Source organism: Solanum stenotomum, unplaced genomic scaffold (genome assembly GCF_019186545.1).
Source record: "Solanum stenotomum isolate F172 unplaced genomic scaffold, ASM1918654v1 scaffold6799, whole genome shotgun sequence".
Classification (NCBI taxonomy): Eukaryota; Viridiplantae; Streptophyta; class Magnoliopsida; order Solanales; family Solanaceae; genus Solanum; species Solanum stenotomum.
In genome coordinates this window covers 14,566-29,005 of record NW_026036369.1, presented here as the reverse complement: position 1 = coordinate 29,005, position 14,440 = coordinate 14,566, and the positions used below count along the sequence as shown (strand labels likewise).

At 32.5% G+C, this 14,440-nt stretch overlaps 2 protein-coding genes across 2 annotated transcripts; both read left to right on the top strand.

The window, feature by feature from the left end:
- Positions 1 to 4,883: 4,883 nt before the first annotated feature.
- On the top strand, positions 4,884 to 9,908 carry LOC125852963 (mannose-6-phosphate isomerase 2-like). The gene is made up of 5 exons (XM_049532655.1): positions 4,884 to 5,253; positions 5,684 to 5,851; positions 6,568 to 6,780; positions 8,084 to 8,350; positions 9,211 to 9,908. Exons 1-5 carry the CDS (start codon positions 4,903 to 4,905, stop codon positions 9,517 to 9,519), a joined length of 1,308 nt encoding a protein of 435 aa, XP_049388612.1. The 5' UTR covers positions 4,884 to 4,902; the 3' UTR covers positions 9,520 to 9,908.
- Positions 9,909 to 10,197: 289 nt separating this feature from the next.
- Positions 10,198 to 12,925, top strand: LOC125852962 (receptor kinase-like protein Xa21). The gene is made up of 2 exons (XM_049532654.1): positions 10,198 to 12,637; positions 12,762 to 12,925. The coding sequence occupies exons 1-2, from the start codon at positions 10,198 to 10,200 to the stop codon at positions 12,923 to 12,925; spliced, it is 2,604 nt and encodes an 867-aa protein (XP_049388611.1).
- The last annotated feature ends 1,515 nt before the right edge of the window (positions 12,926 to 14,440 follow it).

The following is a 14,440-nucleotide window of genomic DNA, read 5'->3' as shown; positions in this document are numbered from 1 at the left end:
ATTTCATGTCAATGCATGTGCACAATATGATTTCAATAAAAGGGATGATGCATCTCAATCAAATATCAATATTATATGTAATCACCTCAACTATCACTAGTATACAGGTTCAATAAAGAACACAATCACACATAATAAATCAAGTCAATAACATGATATCAACTAATGCCCATATGCTTGGCATTCTCGAATTACAATCCGCATTTTATAGTAACAAACTTTCCCTTTTATAACACAGGTACTCGTACCAATGTCCGTCACAGACAATTCTCAACACATCACACACAAACAATTAATCACATTGCCTTTTATTACTCATTTTTCATTATTAGAATTAATCAATGTGGACAAGTCAACCCATCACCAAGTCTCATTACCTCCAAACACATATTACAAGGAAACACACGAATTCCATACACATAACAAGGGTTTAGAAATCCACTTGCCTCAATCAATCAAGAATTCACTCCGAAACTTGAGCCTTCCCCTTTTTGTTGAACTTCCAACTCAAAGCAATCTATTCAAATAAATGATCACAATAAGATTTCAAGACTAACAACACCTACATTTCTATATTTAGTCTAGACTCAAAAACTCACTCAAATATACAACCAAGTTCCTAATCTTGATGCCAATTAACATTTCAATTATCATATTTTCCAAGTTTTAAGTCTAGGAGTAAGTTTCAATTTCTCCAAATAATACAACCCTAATAGTTTTCATATAATATAATATATCAATATTTAATAGATAAAAATTTAAATCATAATGCGATAATTATAAGAAATTGGAAAATAAGAAAATATCAAGGTCCAAAAAGAAAACAGTATGTTACTCGCTGGAACTAGAAATTTGCAGAAATCAATATACTCACTATATCTATTTCAAAATCATCATTACCCACTCATGGTATATCCCAATCAGTAGACTAATCATTAACTAAATTACTAACTAACCATCACTCATCAATTAATTCGTTACCCCTTATTATCATTGGTTAATAATAGTGTACATTAAAACCTTGCCCCCGTTAAACTTCGAAACACTACGGATTGGTTAACTTTAAAACCTACACTTCTTATCTAATCTCTTTTAATACGAATTGAGTTATATATTGTATATATGCAACAATAAAATAATTGTATGCAGGCACACACTTGAAAAATTGCTTACCAGGAGGTCGTCCTCTTCGTTGCAGATGCGGCAACCACACACCTTTTAGGGTAGTTTTTATTTCTTTAAAGAATAATAATAATTATAAATTTAAAGTGACAAACTCCATTAAATTATTTTAATAAATATAGGTCAAGTGGTATAGGTTCTTAATAAATGATCACTTTAGCCTATTAACTACCGATTAAGTCAAATATCTACACTTACCCATCAACTAATTATCTAAAGTTAAACGAATAGTTCAAAATTTCCAAAAATGACCTTCCGGGTCATTACAACTTTATACAAACACAAATTACACAATTGATTCTTTTGTATATGTATATCGAAACAAATTATACAATTGCTTCTTTTGTATATATGTATAGCGAAATAGCCAGCTTCTTTTGTATATATGTATAGCGAAATAGCCATAACAATCATAAAGTTTGCTATGAAACACAATTATGCAAACTATAGTTATAACATACAAATATAATTTTTGTGTTTGCTATATGTGAAAGTTGCTCATTTTAATAAGGTGTACCTCAAGATAAGACATTTAAATGAATTTTTTTTGAAGAAAAAAAAAACTCAGCATATATTCTTCCAATTATAAAAGTTCACGCCAGCTTGCCAAATCGTAGTCTTCTTTTTTGGCCCCAAATCTAGATATCTTCTAGACGAACATGAAGCATTAGAAGCGTGACACGGTTACATTTTTTTTTTAAATAAAATAAAATTATCCTTTAAATTTGATTAATTTAAATTTACGGTGAGAAGTCCATTTTAAATAATAAATACAAAGTTTTAATTGAAAATGAATGAACATTTATCCATTTAACGCATTGAGGATTTGCTTTTTGTTCTATGGTCACAAAATAAACATGCATCGCTAGGATCTAAAATTGCATCATAATATTATAAACAAAACAAAGAATATACAAGTAAGTAGCCATGAGCAAAACAGCTAAACTATCGTTTAAGACGCTCACTGAATTTTTTACTTCTTCGTATTTTAATTTGTTTTTTTAATTTTGATTTGATATTGTGTTTAAAAAAGTAAAATCAACTTTGAATTTTGTGATTTAAAATTAAAAATATATTAAAATATTCGTTAATTTTATAATATTAAATATGTCAAGAAAAAAGTTAATTAAAATGAACTAAAAAACAAAATAAAACAAGTAATTTCAGACCGAGTATTTAACATTCAAATTTATTACTATATTGAATGAGATCAAAACAGTAGATTTTCAACCAATAGTTTATATATCATAAAAATAAAAAAAAGTAAAAAAGAAGAAACCATAGTAGAAGTTAGATATTTTTATTATTATTTAACATAAATACGTAAAGGTCCAAAATTCTGTTATTGTGGATGTGCATGTGATGATGACCACACACGATCAACACTACCGACCCACCGACTCAGAATCTTAAAACAAACTGCGTAACTCTTCAGCAATTCCATATTTATGTGCTCATCTTCCTCCCCCTACTTTAAACTTATCAACTATCTCTACTATGTAGTTTGAGTCGAAATTTGAGAATGATAGAATATATAAAAATATTTGTATATTTATTTTTGTGAGATATAAAATTTATTTTTGATAGATAGTTAATTTAAAACACATGGAATTAAGTATGATAGAAAAAAACAAAACACATAACAAAACAACAAAATAAACATAACAAATGAAATAACAAATAGCACTATGCATATAATTAGCATATGCCAACTAATATTACAATGCGCATGAGCTATCCTATTATCATTTTCCCTTTACCTTCGATTTTTTAAAATTTTCTTATATAAGATCATTTTTCTAATAAGCTAAAGATATTTTTCTAGGGTCAACCTCTTCATACCTTTTTAAAAATCTATTATATTCAATCTCTCACATCTTCTTATCAGTGCATTGACACTTCTTTTATTCACATGTACTATTTGTTTTAATATCACTTTCATCATCTTAATTATTTGCCACGAAGAACCACTTCAACTTTATCTTATATAATCTCATTCTTAATCTTATATTTCTCATAATATGTTCACATATTCTTCAAACAAGAATACCCATCTCTGCTATCTTTAATGAATTGATTTTCGTCATATGTATGCTTAAAAATAGATCTGTATCCAACAATCAATCAATCACCTAGGTGTTACAAAACGAGACAGAGAAAACATAAGAAAATTTAGAGAATTGATAATTATATTCACGCTTGAATACAAGAGACTACAATCCTATTTGTACACAAGAAGTTAAAAAGTAAAAGGAAATAAAATATTCAGAATGTCTAAATATATACTTTATCATAATTAAAACACGTAATATACTCTACCATATTTAGATGGTCTATACAATAATAACCAAATTTTAACACTAGGTATCATTAATTCCTAATTAATTAGAGTAGTTCTTTGAGGCTTTTTTTATTTTTTATTTTTATTTTATATATATATAACCATTTTTATGTCTACTCTGTCAATGGTTCAAACTTCAAATGGTGGAAATAATTTGTCAAAAAATGTAAAGTAAGCCGGTCTATGGAAATTACTACTACCACATTTTCCCAACCTATTACATAGTTAACACTATGCAAATTGAATTTTGTATTAACTATTTTTAAGTTGACAAAATCTAATCTTCTAGTACGTACTAATATTGATTATTTCGGTGTTGACAAAATCTAATTCTATATCCCTTTCGCATCAATTTATTTATTTGATGTTAATTTGATATAAATTTTTAAAAATAATTTTTAAGTGTTTATGTGACAAATGAAGTAGAAAGGTTCATGTAACAAACAGTATACTAGTATTTGAAACTTTGCTACCATAATTTTGGTATTTGATTTTTAAAATTATTATATCATTATCTTATCAGTTTAATTCGATATGGTTCAGTGTTTTGAAATTTGGTTTTGATATCTTGTGGTATGATAAATCAGTAATTATAGTTTGTTCAACTTTGACTAATATATACTCGTATAATAGAGTATATATTATGACTTCAACAATTTAAAAAAGGTTTCAATTGTATCATACTAATCCATTATACATATAAATATATATTCAAAAGAAAGTACAAACAACTCCTTTTGTTAATAAATTATATTTAACTTCTAAACATTTAATTTATACTAATACTAAATTGCATATTTGTTTAGTATTTAATAAAATATATATGTTATTTATATAGCAATATACTTCAATGTGATCTTCTATATTTTGATATGTTATTTCTAAATATAAAAAAACGATAATAAATAAAAAAAGTTTAAAATATATACTTAGCTAATACTATAATAACAAAATCACAATATCAATTTTTTTAATATAATATAATAATTCGATATATTCTATACCGCCCCTGGTCATATAGATAGGAAGGGAAGAAATATTTAAGTTTGGCAGGAAATGTTTTCCCTTAATTAGATTTGAAACCGCTGCTTTGCGTGTGATAAAGAATAAACACCAAAACTTGTAAAATCCGTACGCACTAATTTTTCTTTCCCTCCTTCACTCTTTTCTTGAATGGTACAACACCAACATTCATGTGCTCATCTGTACCCTCTAAATTCTTCTTCTTCTTCTTCAATCTTCATCATCTTTGCTTGAACTGAAGCTACTATTTCCCTTTCCTTCCTCTGTACCATACACAGAGACTACTAAGCCTTTCGCAGAGGAAAAAAACACGAGAGATTTTTATTTTTATTTTAAGAAAAAACTTAATCTGCTTTATGGAGTCTGACTTGTTGTCGGCGAAGGATGGGAGAGGGAGGCTGGTGAGGTTGATGGGTTGCGTGAAGAATTACGATTGGGGACCAGCCGGGAAGGAATCTCGTGTAGCACGGCTGTATGCTTGCAATAGTGGTAACTATGTTGACCAAGAGAAGCCTTATGCCGAATTTTGGATGGGGACTCACGATTCTGGGCCTTCCTATGTTGTAGAAGTAACTGAGAATGGGTTGGTTAATGGTAAGGGAGAAACACACAAGTTAACATTGAAGAATTGGATTCAAAACAACCCTAGTGTTCTTGGAGAGAAGGTTGTGAACAAATGGGGTACTAACCTTCCTTTTCTCTTCAAGGTAAAATTGCACTAAATTTTACTTTTTTGAGGGAGTTTGAAATGTCGGCAAAGCTAATTTCTTCTCAAATTATTTAGAGTTCTGATTTTTAATCATGCTCTTTGATAGCATTATACTCGTGCCTAAATAGCTACAGAGACAAATTATATAATTTCGGTTTCAGGTCAAACATAGATTTCTTCTTATTTTATTTTATTTTAAAAAAAAAATAGAAAAAGAAATTTAGATATATTTAAAATCATTTGAAAAAAAGTTTGAGTAATGGTGTTTCGGAAATGGGCAAGAGAAATTACCTGAGTATGTAATATCATGTAATGGGACAATTGAATTTGTTTTAATTTAACTTGATGCATTTTGAGCGAGTTGAAGCTGTTTATACTTGGCTGTTAGTATGATTTTGATAAGATTCTAACATGTCTGGAGTTTTTAGGTACTATCTGTTGCAAAAGCTTTGTCCATACAGGCCCATCCAGACAAGGATTTAGCCTCTCGTCTGCATAGTGAGCTTCCGGATGTTTATAAGGATGACAATCACAAACCGGAGATGGCATTGGCGTTGACGGAATTTGAGGCATTATGTGGATTTATAAGTCTCGAGGTACTCAAACATCTATGTGGTTCTTAGGTCTAGTTAATTTTTTTTGAATTATGTTAGGCTTCGTAATCCAGGACATTTGAGGCACCCATAAATTTACAATCCCCTTAAAATAGAGTTAAGCAACTTGTTTTAGTTGATTAATGTAATAATTGGGTTGCATTATAGAGGTAGAGGTGCTTCGGAGTGGTAGATAAATAGCCCACCTGGTGGTATGTTCGTGGACCTGTCTGATTTAAGAGCGAAGGGAGTTAATGGAGTTGTTTAGCTGGAAATTGTGTTTTTGTTTATTATATTTGCTATTTTTTCTCTTTTGAACAATAATAACGAGAGCTTATAGTGTTCTCCTCCAACAACCAGAAGGAAAAGAATATTTAATATCTGGAAAAGGAGGTTAGAAGCTACTAGAACGGTGATGAAAGGTTCCTTACTGCTTGTTCTTGTGTTTAAAAACTGGCATATTCACATCCGCTTCCAGTTTTGCCATCCATATTTTGTTAGACTGCAAGCCTAAAGGAGCTTATCCTGGACCTCAAGCTCATCATAGTGTCAACATAACAATGCATGCAGAAGAATGCTGTAAGATATTCAGGTGGTTGATTCACTTGAGAATGTGCCTCTTAGCTTGAGATGAAAAATGAACTTAGAATTCAATGACTATTTGAAAAAGGAAAAGTTGTGTTCAATGTGATTTACAATTACTTATGCAATTTTTGTAGGAGCTTAAGTTGAATGTTCAAACTGTGCCCGAGATTGTCGAATTGGTCGGTACTGCACGCACAGAGCAGGTATTGGAATTGAATGAGGATGATGGGAAGGAAAAAGGTAAATTAGTGCTACAATCAGTATTTACTGAGCTGATGTCAGCCAACAAGGATGTGGTTGCTGAAGTGATAGCTAAGCTTATTAGTCGCCTACACGTTAAAAATCAGGTATAGTCAATGTAGTCCTTGATCAGATAGAAGTTACAATGTGTTTGTTTTATCCAAGTACTAGCTGTAAGTTTCCTTCTTGTACTAAAGCATGGTGGACATTTATTCATGTGGAGTAATTCTTTGTGTTTTTGGAGAACTATGCTCTTCATTGTCTTGGTAAACATTTTTCATCTAAAAGCTCCCTTTTCCTACCCATCTCTAAACACATGGACTACTTGCATAAAGAGTTTGGTTCTGGAAGAAGTGAGGTTTGAGAGTATCATTTTATCTTAACAGTTCAAGCTCCATCTTAAGCAGATTTGTTGTTCATCCCCAACTTTTTGTGTTGTGCCTATTTTCTCTCAAAAGGACACTTCTCCTTTCAATTGATGGTTTGAGGAAATTGGATGCCAAATTAAAATATTGATTCACAATTCAGCAACATGAGCATCTCATATAATCAAGAACCTAAATGATGGATAAATCTAATTCCTATTGAGTGAATGGGGATTAAGCATTAAAAAGAAGGAAAAGATAAACAGGAGTAGAAAAAAATTAAAGCTGAGTTGGTCTGTGGTGAAGATTAAGAGTGTTCCTTATATCTTTGTGAAGAAGACATGATCAAGGAAAGAAAAGAGTGGATTTGGCAAAAAGTAGAGTATAGAAACAGCTTAAAATAATACTAATAAAAAAGAAAGATTGAGAAACAACAGAAAAACAAGAACAGAAATATTTTCAGAAGAGTTGAGTTAGAATCGACTCTGATGAATTGACCTTTATGAGCTGGCTTTAGTCATCGTTCCAATCTTTGTTATGTTCTTTTTATCAGTTTTGTAATAGATTTGGATGGATGGGATACTGGTGGTGGTTCAAAGATCACATTACTTTGAAGATGTGAATTATGTATTTTAATACAATATCTGATCTACTTCATCAAAAAAAATAATATCTGAGCTATTTTTGCCCTCTTTAATGCCCCACAAGAAAACAAAGAGAATCACTCCTTTATTCCCACATTAACTGTAAAAAGGGCTAGCTGAAATTTGAATTTAGGTAACCAATAAACTACATCTAGTCGTATTCTTGTTCAATTACCACTGAGGAGATAATTTGTTTGGTTTAATGGTGTCTTAATTGCTTATTATATTATTCCTACTTGATGATTTAGTTTTCCTTTGATTTCTTCTTTACTATGTATGAAATGAAATGTCTAGAGACCGATGGCGCATTCAGGAAAGTGAAATGTGATGGGGCTGAACTTCACTTAAACCAATCTTGGTCATTGTCATTTATTTATGATATTTCATCCTTAATGTTGTAGGCAAGGGAGCTGACAGAGAAAGAACAAGTGGTGCTTAGACTTGAGAAGCAGTATCCAGCTGATATTGGTGTCTTGGCTGCATTCATGTTAAATTATGTGAAACTCAATCCTGGTGAAGCCTTATATTTAGGAGCAAATGAACCTCATGCTTATTTATATGGTGATTGTATTGAATGCATGGCAACATCAGACAACGTGGTACGTGCTGGCCTAACTCCAAAGCACAGAGATGTTAAAACTCTATGCTCAATGCTCACTTACAGACAGGTACTGTTATAGACACCACTAGGATTATTCTTAAAAAGAAAAATGATCAAATTTGTCCTTGTACTATTTTAAATTGAGCAAGTTTGCCCTCCATTTGACTTTTGGTCTAACATTATCCATGCCGTCAGGAAAAAGTTCTCTTTTAACCTTGACACCTAATGAAGCTTTTTTTAAAATCCATAATCAAAAGTCCAAGGGTAAAATTGGACCTTTTTTCTCAAAAATATTTGGACATGTCTCCACATTGATTTTACACCTGGAGCTCCCTAATGGCAACTGGTAAAGGCAAATATGAGACGATTTGTTAATGACAAGGGTATGAATGGACCAAAAGTGAAAAGGAAGGCATATTGAACTATTCGAATAGTACAAAGACGAATGTGAACCTTTTCCCTTCTTCAAAATTAAATTTCATGATTGGAATCTGAATATAACAGCAACCTTGATATGTGCTTCAAGTTGAATAGACTGTGAAAGAGTTGCATTATTCTGACATCAAGTTATTGACAAAAAAATGTTAGGACATTTAGGATTATGATTGTTAAATTGAGCTTCTTTCAAGGGTCAAATTTCCATCAAGAATATTTTAAGTTGTTTAAGTTACTTGTCTGTTTAATTGATGTGTACATTCCTAAACTAGTAATGCTCCTGGAACTTGGTCAACAATCATCAGAATGTAACCTGGTCCGAACTACCACTGTAAAAAAGGAGAAAATGCATGAGAACATCTTCTATAACCCATTAGTAGTTTTGTTGGGCTGTGCAGGCAGAGGCTAATATTTGGCAAGATTTCCTTTAAGTGCACTTAACATGATATCGGGTCTCTGTTTATATCTAAATTACATCTGTTCTTATTGCAGGGTTTTCCTGAAATTCTGCTGGGCACTGCAGTAAATCCTCATGTTATGAGGTACATTCCTCCTTTTGATGAATTTGAAGTTGATCGCTGTATTCTTCCCGAACAATCAACTGCTGAATTTCCTGCTATTCCCGGTCCATCCATTTTTATGGTCGTGGAGGGAGAGGGAACATTAACCTCATCATTAAAGGAGATTATCCATGAAGGTGACGTCCTTTTTGCACCTGCAAACACCAACATTACTGTTTCGACATCTTCTGGTTTGCAGTTATATAGAACAGGAATAAACAACAGGTTTTTCGAGGAGTGAGAGTTGTGTACGTATGCTAGTACATAAAATTGTTCATTAAGTTTCCTTTATACGAAAGTCGGCTGATCCAACCTTGTAATATTAGCGTGTGCATGTCCATGCCATTTCTGTAAATCAGGTATACAAAATAAATATGACTACTGATATAGTTGCCTCATTGTACCAGTCTAGTGATTCACAATCTAAATGGAATAGGTGTATTATGTATATGTGGAAAAAAACTTCAAACAATTAGTAGGAGGGGGTATAGGGTTTATGTTTCAGGTTTTGTAAGATACTTGCAAATACTTTTGATTGTGCTTTTAATCCAAAACAAAAACAGCACAGGTATAATTCCCAACAAAAGAAAAGAAGAGGGATAACTGATTGGAGCAGATAACTACATGGTACTCCCTCCGTCCCTTTTTAGTTGTCCACTTTAGAAATGACACACAGATTATGTATTTGTTTGAACTTTTCAGAATCTGTCAGCTTGAATATAATTAATTCAATCTAAATCAGAGTCATAGTCAAGAAGTAGTTAACAGGTCAAATGATTTAAATGGCAATTTACCAAGTGAGTTGGGCTTCTTGCAACAACTGAGACTTGTTAATGTGACTGGGAATTCTCTTGATGGAACTATTTCTCTGAATATAAGCCGTTGTCGTGTACTGCAAGAACTTCATTTATCAGATAACATGATCAAAGGAAGCATACCTCAAGAACTTGGTCGTTTAAGTCAACTTAGACTTTTGCGTCTCAACGACAATAATCTGACAGGAAAGATTCCACCTTTATTAGGTAACTTATCAAATCTGGAATATTTTTATCTGCATGAAAATGATTTGGAAGGTGAAATACCTGATGAAATTGGTGATCTTACCAATTTGAGGCTCCTTTCCTTTCGTGGCAATGACTTCACTGGATCGATACCTGCTTCAATTTTCAATATTTCAAGATTACAAATTGTGGATCTCTCGATAAATGCCTTATCAGGGGAACTTCCAAGTGATTTGGGTAATTATCTTCCTATCCTTGAACATCTTTTTCTGGACAGCAACAGGATCACGGGGAAAATCCCGGTTTCTTTATCAAATGCATCAAAGATTACTCATCTCTTCTTCACTGTAAATGATGTGCATGGAAATATTCCAAATGAGTTTGGTAAGTTGCATGAACTAGTCTGGTTTGAATTTGAATATAATCGAATTTCTGGTACCATTCCATCCAGCTTATTCAATATTTCGTCTCTTGAAATCCTCAAAGCCAGGCATAATTACTTAAATGGGCATCTTCCGTATGATCTTGGTACTTGGCTACCTAACTTGCAGGAGATTTTCCTTTCACACAACCAATTCAGTGGAGATCTACCCGCTGCAATATGCAATGCTTCAAAGCTTGAAAATCTTGAAGTTGCAAACAATAGTTTTACCGGACCGATTCCCATGATGTTAGGTAACCTGGTGGACCTTATAGCTCTAAATCTGCAAAATAATCTGTTGGAAAACAATCCTGGAGCCACACAACTTGACTTCTTGAATTCATTGGTAACCAGCAGGAATCTGGTGTACCTGATTCTTGCATCTAATCCTTTGAATGGAATTTTTACGGAATCAATAGGAAATTTATCAAGCAATATCAGGGTCCTTGATGCATTGGACTGTGGAATTAGAGGCAGTATGCCAACAAACATTGGAAACTTAAGTGGCTTGATTTTCCTGGGATTAGCAAGTAATAACATTGTCGGTAATGTGCCCCCCTCGTTTGTTGGCCTGCAAAACCTGGAAAGGCTGTATCTTAGTAGAAATAAATTAGAAGGGACATTTCCAGCTGAACTGTGCAGCATAGGAAGATTAGGTCTACTGCATTTGGGAGAAAACAGACTGTCAGGAGAAGTACCCTCGTGTATCGGAAATCTGACTGAATTAAGAGTAATGTCAATTGCTGCCAACAATTTCAGCTCAAAGTTACCTTCAAGTTTCTGGAGATTAGTAAAGCTTGATAGTCTGAACTTATCGAGAAACCTGCTGCATGGTTTCTTCCCTTCTGATGTGGGAACTCTGAAAGCAATGAGGATCATGGACCTCTCTTTCAATAGGTTTTTTGGTGAAATACCCAATTCCATAGGGTCTCTTCAATATCTAGTTTCACTAGATATGTCAAGAAATGCATTACAAGGTCCCATACCAGACACATTTAGCAATCTAATAGTTCTTGAGGCTCTGGATTTGTCTACTAATGCTCTATCAGGTGTGATTCCCAAATCTCTTGAGCTATTGCGAGATCTCAAGTATCTCAATGTTTCTTTCAACAACTTGCAAGGAGAAGTTCCAAAGAAAGGGGTATTTGCAAATGTTAATTACCGGTTCTTGATGGGAAATCCAAGACTTTGTGGAGCACCTGACTTATATATTCCTATATGTCCAGCTCAAGGTAGAAAGACAACAAGGAAAAAGTCCATTATTCTTAGAACAGCAGTACCTGTTGCTGTAACATTTCTGATATTGGTCGCGTTGTTTTTCACATGGATGATTTGGTCAAGAAAAAAACATGTGATTGGAAACAATGAATCGGATTACCCTCCTAGAATTGCACATCAGAAAATCACTTATTATGAGCTTCTCCAAGCTACAGAAAATTTCAGTCGGTCCAAGCTAATAGGAATTGGAAGTTCCGGTACAGTCTACCAAGGTACATTTTCTGGTGGTGCTGTCTTTGCAATCAAAGTTTTTGATATGCAATGGCAACGGGGTTTAAGAAATTTTGATTCAGAATGTGAAATTTTGAGCAATGTAAGACACAGAAACTTGGTCAAGATAGTGTCGACTTGTTCAAATTTGGATTTCACAGCAATTGTGCTGGAGTACATGCCTAATGGAAGCTTAGACAAAAGATTATACTCTGATGAAAATTGCTTGAGCCTGGTTGAAAGACTCAATATAATGATCGATGTAGCACTAGCCATGGAGTATCTTCATCATGATTATACAGTGCCCATTGTGCACTGTGATCTGAAGCCAGGTAACGTGCTTCTTGATCAGGATCTGACTGCTCATGTTGCAGATTTTGGAATTGCAAAAATGTTGGCACAAGAAGGAAACATGGCTCAAACCAAGACTCTCGGAACTATTGCTCCAGGTATGATAATGTCTTATTGAAATGAAGGTGTCCTATGCTGGTTACTTTTTTCCTTTATGTCTACCATAACTTTATACTGTAACATGGATAACTACACATTTTAACTGGGAATTTGTTGAAACAGAATATGGTTTAGACGGGAAAATTTCCACTAGCAGTGATGTTTATAGCTTTGGGATTTTGTTGCTTGAGACATTCACAAGAAAGAAGCCTACAAATGACTTGTTTAGCGGAGACTTAAGCTTGCATAAATGGACATCTCTCTCCACTGGACATTCTGGATGCTGACCTTGTTAGCGACATTGGCTTTTCAATTGATGAAAACCAAAGCCAAATCAAACAATTGCTGGTTTTGATAATAAATGTTGCATTCCTGTGTTTGAAAGAGTTGCCAGAGGAAAGGATAAACATGAGAGAGGTTGTGGTGCAGCTAAACAAGATAAGAGCTGAATTACTCAATCCCATTCAAAATTTGAGAAAGAGGATTGATGCAGCAACAACCAAATTCAGTTTTCCACCTTCTATGGCCTGTCAAAACATCTGTTATTTCTTAACATTTTCTTTCGAATATATATTTCTACTAGTTTCTGGCCACGTGCCACACACGTGTATCCGAATTTAATTGGTGATATTTTTTCATAACAATATTATCTCTAATAAGTGTTATGTCCGGTGTAAATTAGTATATATATATATAGATAAAGATAATATTAAAATATATGTATAATAATAAATATAAAATTTTATGTGAAAAGACTTACATGCTCAATTTAAAGAATAGTAAAAAAAAAATGAGTTGATTATTTGATGTCATCTAAACTTGAAAAGTGTATCCATATAATTTATTAGTTAGATATGCATGGTATAAAATGAGCTCATTAGTTATATTATTAGGTGTAAATATGTGATATAATTATATTGTACGTAGTACTTTCTTATAGATGTTATTTTTAAGTGTATATGTTCCACTTCGATGTTTCAATTTCTTTATCATGATCAAATTTTTTATTGTAGATATTGATATCTCTCTAGTTGTTGGTGTTTTTTTATATCAACTTATTATGTTATTGATTTGTGACACGATTTTTTTACATTAATATCATTTTTTACTTTAAGCATTTCCAAAAATGACCTAAAGAAAGAAGAATTTATCGCTAAATTATTAATATATAATAACGTATAAGTGGTATGCCCATTATAGCAAGTTTTTTTTTTCTTGATTTTCCATCCGGTGTCCGGAGCCCACATTGGAGCTCCGATTAAATCCGGATCATGCTCTGCAGGGCCCATTCGGGGGTGGCGCTCCCAACAAGATTTTCTCCATACCCAGGGCTCGAGCCCGAGACCTCTGATTAATTATAAATTGTATCTAATAATAATTGAAGATGAAGATCAAAGTCTAAGCCTATAACATTTGTCATAACAAAGATAGAGAAGATTTCTTTCTTTACAAAGAGAGGTTGTTTGGATACCTAACATCCTGTCAATTAAAACTATATATGGAGAACAAAAAATTGATAAATTGATATTTTTATTTGAATTTCATTTGCACTTTTTCTTAAGCAAATATGTACTCTTTCAGTTTAAAGACAATTAAAAAGTCATTTAATCTAAAAACTTCTACTCCAAATTGCAATATGCAAGTAGAGAATAAATTAAATTAAATTTCTAGCAGAATAAAATAATTAACAAAGTATTAAAGAAATTACTCTCTGACAATATGCATGGAAGTATATACATTTAAAATAATTAATCTTCGTGTTTATAACATTCAGTGAAAAATGTATTGTACATTACTAAATC